The 7,628-nt window shown below is 46.4% G+C and overlaps 1 protein-coding gene and 1 pseudogene across 1 annotated transcript; one reads left to right on the top strand and one right to left on the bottom strand.

Annotated features, from left to right (window-relative positions):
* Positions 1 to 2,239: 2,239 nt before the first annotated feature.
* On the bottom strand, positions 2,240 to 5,299 carry LOC119299209. The gene is made up of 5 exons (XM_037576464.1): positions 5,144 to 5,299; positions 4,445 to 4,641; positions 3,437 to 3,652; positions 3,200 to 3,333; positions 2,240 to 2,736 (listed from the first exon to the last, which is right to left on the bottom strand). The coding sequence occupies exons 1-5, from the start codon at positions 5,231 to 5,233 to the stop codon at positions 2,534 to 2,536; spliced, it is 840 nt and encodes a 279-aa protein (XP_037432361.1). The 5' UTR covers positions 5,234 to 5,299; the 3' UTR covers positions 2,240 to 2,533.
* A 774-nt stretch (positions 5,300 to 6,073) lies between these two features.
* Positions 6,074 to 7,077, top strand: LOC119296964 (annotated as a pseudogene).
* The last annotated feature ends 551 nt before the right edge of the window (positions 7,078 to 7,628 follow it).

Below are 7,628 nucleotides of genomic sequence, written 5' to 3'. Positions count from 1 at the left end.
GACAAGGAAAGGGAGGGGAGTCCTACTCCCGGTAGGAGTAGGACTCCTCCTGCGCGCCTCCTACCAGGGCCGGCCGCACCCCCCTGGATCCTTTATATACGGAGGCAAGGGGCACCCCTAGTCACAAGTTGATCCACGTGATCATATTCTTAGCCGTGTGCGGTGCCCCCTTCCACCATAGTCCTCGATAATATTGTAGCGGTGCTTAGGCGAAGCCCTGCGACGGTAGTACATCAAGATCGTCACCACGCCGTCGTGCTGACGGAACTCTTCCCCGACACTTTGCTGGATCAGAGTCCGGGGATCGTCATCGAGCTGAACGTGTGCTAGAACTCGGAGGTGCCATAGTTTCGGTGCTTGATCGGTCGGGCCGTGGAGACGTACGACTACATCAACCAAGTTAGCGCTTCCGTTGTCGATCTACAAGGGTACGTAGATCACACTCTCCCCCTCTCGTTGCTATGCATCACCATGATCTTGCGTGTACGTAGGAATTTTTTTGAAATTACTACGAAACCCAACACGATGCCACATCAAGATTGAAGAACACCAAAAGCACACTCCACGTCCTTCCTAGTACTCTCTTGTGCTTGAGCAAACCGAACCCTCTTCCCTCCAACTAGGGTGGAGATTGTTTTCACAAGAGTTGTCCGTCGAGGATAGATACATCAGCTAGGTAGTATCATTTATTGTACTGGTGGCCACATATCTCAATATTGACCTTTGGGCAGTTGTATTCTGCAAGCCCTCTGAACACCGAAGAATGTCGCAGCATGTTGATGTCATTGTGGGAGTCGGCCATGCTAAAAAAAGTGCCAAATCCAGAGATCTTGTGAAGCCACGGCCTCAAGTATGACAGTGCAAGCTTTCAGATGGCCCTTTACTTCCCCTGCCAAGCATATGAACAGTTTTTCACATTAAGTGCATACAATCTATGCTGCTAAGCATCCCCGGAAAGCCCCTATCTGCATTGATCGCCAACAACCGGGTTATATCTGCAGTAGTTGGCTCTCTCAAGTATCAAGTACTCTAGGCCAAACACTGTTACGATAGCTTGCAGAACCTGTACATGGATTCTAGGCACGTGGACTCACTCATGCAGACATACTCATCAATAAGATCACCATGTATTCCATATGCAAGCATCCATTTGTAGTGCATTTCTGATAAGAGGAGAAGACAACCTTTCCCAGGGGCATCCTCCTTGCATACGAAATAATCATCATGCGTCACCACTCCCCCCCGAATACGATTATACACATGTCTAACCATCCGGAAGTGGCGCCGGAATAACTTGTGTTTGAAGAGTGGGGAGGTGGACTTGAAGTAGTCTTCCCAGAGTAGGCAATGGCCTCTCTCTGTTGCGATTCAACGCCGGAGCATGGCTTGGGATCGAGCCCCTAAACATCGACTGTTGCCTAGCAATGTGGTCACTAATGTCCAACGACGAGTCGTCTGAAAAGCAAATAAAGTTGTTGAAAAAGTACTCATCTCCACTATCCATTTGTACCTTGTGGGCAAAACGTCGAACAACTTGCAGGCATATCAGGTGAGGTGTGCGGTTGGGGGAGGTGTGTGCGTACGAGCGACGGCCTGGGTAGCGTCCGGCTGGAACTGGACGACAACTGCAAGGGCGGGTGGCCGGGTGTCTTGGCTGTGGTTGTGGATAGGAGAGGGAAAGAATGGTCAATGTGCCACCGAATGACAGTCCAGGGGAAGGATAAGGGCGGGCGTTGCGTGCGTCCGCGCCGTCACAAACCCGGCCAAAATTTAGGCCTGAAATGCGTCGCAGGCGGACAAAAAACGAATGCTCATCCATTTGTGTCGGTGTGTTTTGGGCCGCGATTTGTGTCCATTTTAAACCAAACAAACGAGCACGGATAAAATGCGTCGGCACGTTGAAGTTGCCCTAAGGAAGCAAAGTCAGCATGCCTGTCATGTGTGATGTTAACTCTTCGTGCAAAACTAGCTTAAGAGAACATGGACGGATCGAAGAGTCAATGGCAGGCGATAATTCCAAAGTGAAATGAGTTCTTAGCAAAGTACTCCTACCATATAGCGTCACAGAGCATGGACCGTCGTTAAAGGACAAAAAACCATCATCCACCATCACCAGATTTCAGGTGCAACTTGCAATTTTGTCATAGATAGGTTGCAACTCATAAAATGAAGATCGTAAATGCATACCACAAGTACAACGCTCCGGAACTCATATCTGTAATCTTCATTCACCATATAATAAAAAATGAATTACTTACATGTTCTTTGAGTGACGATAGCTGCGCCACGGATGCCCGTAGGTTCAAGAAGTTCATACTTCATATACCAGATGAAAGATCAAAGAGAACTAGAGCACTTGAAACGGAAACAAGATGTACAACAGCACTGCATTCAGTCAATCTTATAACAAGCATATGCAACAAAAGTCTTATTTCAACCCGCTTTATATATATCCTTTGCTTGTTCCTCCTCCCTATGTCACAACAAACAGTTACGGTGCCAATATTCGATTCCGCCACGGGAAGACTTTCACCTAGTCATTGTGCTGAAAACCAGGAAGAAGCGACGCGACGAACCCTACAACGACCAGCTGGACCTCTTTCAAGATGCCGCCGAGCCAGCTGCGCCGGTTTGCTTCTCCCTCTGCACCTGGCTGGTTCTCGTTGCCCGCTGCTGCTCCTGGTTCCTGGTTCTCCGCGGCTTGGTCAGGGTTTGCAGGATCTGCGAGGTTTCCACCTGAGATGCAGACAGTGAATTGATATACGAATTAATTACATCGATACTGCCAACTAAATGAAACATATATCGATCATTGGTGCCCCTTGTTATAATAAAGATATTAGTAACTGGAGTAAATGCCTGACAATCAGAGAATATCTAACATATTGCAGCAAGAAATATCATTTCATGAGCCAAGGGGGCTGCATGACAAGATAACTTCCACATCCGTCCTATTTATTGGTGCTACCGATGGCCACTTTGTGATATTTATACAACTTTAGTTCATGCAAGTGCTAGGAAACTTTCTGCCTTGCAAACCATATAGAAACAAGTATCAACCTCCACTGAAGTGATAGTGGTGAAAAGGATAATTATAATATTATGGTTGTGTTTAGAGATTCACAGGAGTGGATCTGGTATTTGAAATACAACACATAAAGTGCATAGTGGCAGCTTATGGAGAGTAAAGGATGACTACCAGGTGGTTGATCGTTGCCATCATTCTGAGCAGCCACAGGAGCACGGTTAGCAGGAGCCTGTGGCGGACGAGCGGCCACACCTCCTGCCCGCTGGAGCCATCTTAAGAAAGGTGTAATCGCTCCAGTTTGATATCTGGAAGAAATGAAACCCCATGGTTATCTAGCAACAAAAGAGAGGCTATACAAGAATATAACAAGCAATGAAGCATCGAAGTCAAAACAAGCCAAGAACTCACAGGTAAATCATGGACGCAAACAATATGAGAAGAAACAGCCTTTGTTTTGATCCTTCTTGGCTAAACAAAAAGACCACTGCTGCTAACTTGATGATCAGAGCCAGGTCAAGCTGAAAAGCAAAGTGAAACCTCCTCACAACAACTTGTCTTTGAGGGCCATTTTGCTGCCTAGCATCCTGTCCTTGCTCTTCACCAGCCAATGCCCCGACGCTTTCACTTTTAACAGAAAACAATGGAAGAAATAAGTAAAGAGAATACAAGGTGCTTTTAACTGGTCACAGATATCCCTGGATCAGGATAAGAAGACAATTTAACATAGTTGAGAACTGCATAGGCTTTGCCAACCTATCAACGAAAGAGTTCATCTTCATGAAACCTCTCGTATATGCAGGTGTGTCTTCAAAGGCAATACTTAAGAAAGGTTCAAGTAAATTTACTTGAGCAAATGGGATATTGCGATGCTGCTAAAACTCTAAAGCAATTAATGATTTATGAAAAGCACCACTGTAATTAACGCAAAAGATGTCCGCTATTTTGGGAGTCATGTTATTATGGCTTATGTCTATTCTACAGTGAAACCATTATATGTGCTATAGCAGAATAGAACCTGTACTATAAGAAAGACCCTGAAGTTTACACGTTGCCTCCGATTCTTTATGAAAACTGAGGATATTTTTGTACATGCCCGAATTGGCAGGGTTGAGCACTAAACAATGCTTAAACAAAGCTCAATCATTTCATGAATCTCTCAGCTAGCCACTGTCCCCCTTAAACATGAAATTTTATTCTGTTCTATTGGCACAAATCTGCTTTTGTTCTGAAAACATGTATGGAAGTCAACAGATTAAGCATATGGATCTCAAGATAGATCTTGCAAACCACTTATCACTAATTGCACATTCCCATCGTAACCGTTTCAAAAAAATTCAACAGCATGCCGCTTGTGAGGTTATATGATCACATGATGACTTCGACAGAGATGACTACCGTCAGGAGCAAGCAACTCACGTTGGTATATTGTAAGCGAGCGGTATGAATGTCTTTGGAGCGTAACCTCCCATCGCCCCCATGAACTGATTCTCCTGTATGGCATATATCCCTGGACCCTGAGCCTGATCATCCATACCCTGCTGGGAGAACATCCCTGGCACGAGCATCGGGTACATGAGTGGAACCGTGGGAGAAGCAGCACTTGGAGCGCCTACCTGCATTATAACACGCGGAAACAAGGTCAAATATCACCACAAGCCAGCATACTACAGACACATGATGTTGTCAAAACTTAAAACAAAAACAGCGTGTATAAAGACAGGTTAAGGCATTCAGCACAAAGTGCTCCCTCGAATCTTGAGTTCCCAATAGTACTGGTAGGCGCTAAAACTATCACAGGGCGAGTCAAATCCAACAAAGACAAGGCCAAAACGAGCTTTAACTCGTGCATCAGCTGCAAGCCAGCAACGAAACCTTGACCGGATCGCCGGCGGAACGACCCAAAAGGGGCGGAGATTTCCCCAGGGCACCGCCAGCCTTCCCCACGGAATCACGCCTCGGAACCCACTAATTCCGTCTCGAGAACACGAGCACGCCCTGAATCTGAGCGCCGTGGGGGCAAGGACCCGCCCTCCCGCTACGCCACAGCTCCACGCGCTGGGCACGGACGAAAAGAAGAACGCGTGAAATCGAAGGGACGAGGAGAAGGGTGCTGACCTGGGGCGGCCGGATCGGCTCGCCCGACGCCTCCGCCGGCGGCGAGGAGGACTGCGCGTTGCTCTGGGTTTGGGCGTCGGCTTCCGCCATGGGAGACGAGAAGGGGGGAGAGGTCCGTCTGTCTGTGGGTGGGGCCTGACTGCCTGCGGGTGCGATACCGATACGATCTGAGAGGAGAGGCGATCGTCCTCTTGTTGTTGGGCGGATGGACGGCCCAGATTTGCGGGTGCACGTCACGAGAGAGGCGGGCGCCGTCCGTTGGCGTGATGGTCGATGGTATTCTCGCCTCGCCAAGGTGGTCTGTGTTCTACACGGCGAGCGGTCAAAACAAAAAAATGACAGCGCCAAGTCCGACTGAACAATAACACGAAGATCTGTATATTGTATGATCAGCTTCATACCTTGCATTATTGCATGCATCTCCCCTCAAGTGCATCATCATAGTTGAACATGTATCTATAAACAGCAAAAATCCCGCTTCTATCACGGCATCGAAGAACCATACCTGTAGCATTTTTGCCATCCGATTAAGAAAAAAGACACATCAACTCAAAGTGTCGCCCAATTAGCCAGCGGCGCGGGCATACGAGTGTTGGGGATAGTAACGGCCTCGGCCACATCGTATCAATCATCATTGACATCTTCCCCTCATAATCTCCTAAGTCGAGATTCTACGCTCCATAAGAAGTCAACATAGGACATCACCGGAGGAACCTCATCCCCATGTGCCATATCATTTCTCAGCTGGCAAGTGCGCCAAACCAACAAGATGACCATGTTCGGCGCCACATATGAAAAACTGTCAAGAGTGCATAGCAGGCAATCAATACCCATGTCGACGAGTTTCTCTTTCGGTGTCAACGGACATGCAAGTTTCGTGTTGTGCCTTATAGGAGTGTCTATCATTATACGCTGTTTATCCAATCAAAAACTTCTTCGTTTCGTTGGTAGAACCCACGCCAACTCTTTTCTCTAAATAATAGAGAGATCTTTTGATAGTCTCACTTCTATCAATGCAATGAAAGAACTATCCCTTCCTATTTGTTTGTCCTAATGAGACAAAAAAGAGCCTCCTTCTTTACCACTTTAGGGGATGGGGGTGAAGGGGGGTTTACATACAACCGGGGCAAAGTGGTTTATGATTGAATCTCAGAGGCATTCTTATCATTTGGTAGATCCAGTCCATGGCCTATTTCGGGTTCACTCGGAGCTTTGGCAACCACTGTAGGAGGTGTGATGTACATGCACTCATTTCAAGGGGGTGCAACACTTCTCAGTTTGGGCCTAATATTTCTCCTTTATACCATGTTCGTATGGTGGCGGGATGTTCTACGTGAATCCACGTTGGAAGGGCATCATACAAAAGCTGTACAATTAGGACCTCGATATGGTTCTATTCTCTTCATAGCCTCGGAGGTTATGTTCCTTTTTGCTTTTTTTGGGCTTCTTCTCATTCTTCTTTGGCACCTACGGTAGAGATCGGAGGTATTTGGCCCCCAAAAGGGATTGGGGTTTTAGATCCTTGGGAAATCCCTCTTCTTAATACCCCTATTCTCCCTTCATCCGGAGCTGTCGTAACTTGGGCTCATCATGCTATACTCGCGGGGAAGGAAAAACGAGCAGTTTACGCTTTAGTAGCAACCGTTTCACTGGCTCTAGTATCCACTGGCTTTCAAGGAATGGAATATTACCAAGCACCCTCCACTATTTCGGATAGTATTTATGGTTCTACCTTTTCCTTAGCAACTGGCTTTCATGGTTTTCATGTGATTATAGGTACTCTTTTCTTGATCGTACGTGGTATTCGCCAATATCTTGGTCATCTGACCAAGAAGCATCATGTTGGCTTTGAAGTAGCTTTATGGTACTGGCATTTTGTAGACGTGGTTCAGTTATTCCCATTTGTCTCTATCTATTGGTGGGGAGGTATATGAAAGAAGGGAACGAATAAGTGGATTGAGGAATAAAAGCTCGAAGACAAATAGAACTTCTCCAGGTACTCAAGATATTGTGTTTGGAGAGGTGTAGATTGTAGATTCGAGCCGTGAAGACCAGGAAAAGATAAGGATAAAGAATGTCATATATCTCAGGAGCTAGATCACTTCCCGATGAACAAGTCAGAATTGCCTCAACAAAAATGGATGGAATTGGATCCGGAAGTAATCTTAACGTCACTTTTCTTATGATATTTCATAATGGTGGTTTTAGGAAACTTCAATTGATTAATGAGGTCAGGAGACTCTATAATTCGAATGATATGTGGAGAGAGCGGGGCCTCTTACCCGCATCAATCGATACCATGGTGTCGCATATACACGAAGGTTATTCTTCATTTCATCCCAAATTGGTATACAAAACCTATAAATATGGTAGGGGTGGTATGACTTTGCAGGAACATTTCACTCTTGAAAGGCAAGATGAGCTTGGGTATTGTTGTGCCAGGCGCCCACTCATCAAATGCTGGTGATTGGCCTTGTATGGCTGC

Source organism: Triticum dicoccoides, chromosome 5A, assembly GCF_002162155.2.
Source record: "Triticum dicoccoides isolate Atlit2015 ecotype Zavitan chromosome 5A, WEW_v2.0, whole genome shotgun sequence".
In the NCBI taxonomy this organism is placed as follows: Eukaryota; Viridiplantae; Streptophyta; class Magnoliopsida; order Poales; family Poaceae; genus Triticum; species Triticum dicoccoides.
This window is presented reverse-complemented; position numbering and strand designations above follow the sequence as displayed.

Excerpts from the sequence above, each read along its gene's own strand:
- LOC119299209 (XM_037576464.1), bottom strand. The coding sequence starts at position 5,233 with ATGGCGGAAGCCGACGCCCAAACCCAGAGCAACGCGCAGTCCTCCTCG. Across the intron at positions 3,653-4,444 it reads CTCGCTTACAATATACCAAC|TGAAAGCGTCGGGGCATTGG; the intron begins GTGAGTTGCTTG and ends TTCTGTTAAAAG. Across the intron at positions 2,737-3,199 it reads TGGCAACGATCAACCACCTG|GTGGAAACCTCGCAGATCCT; the intron begins GTAGTCATCCTT and ends TCTGCATCTCAG.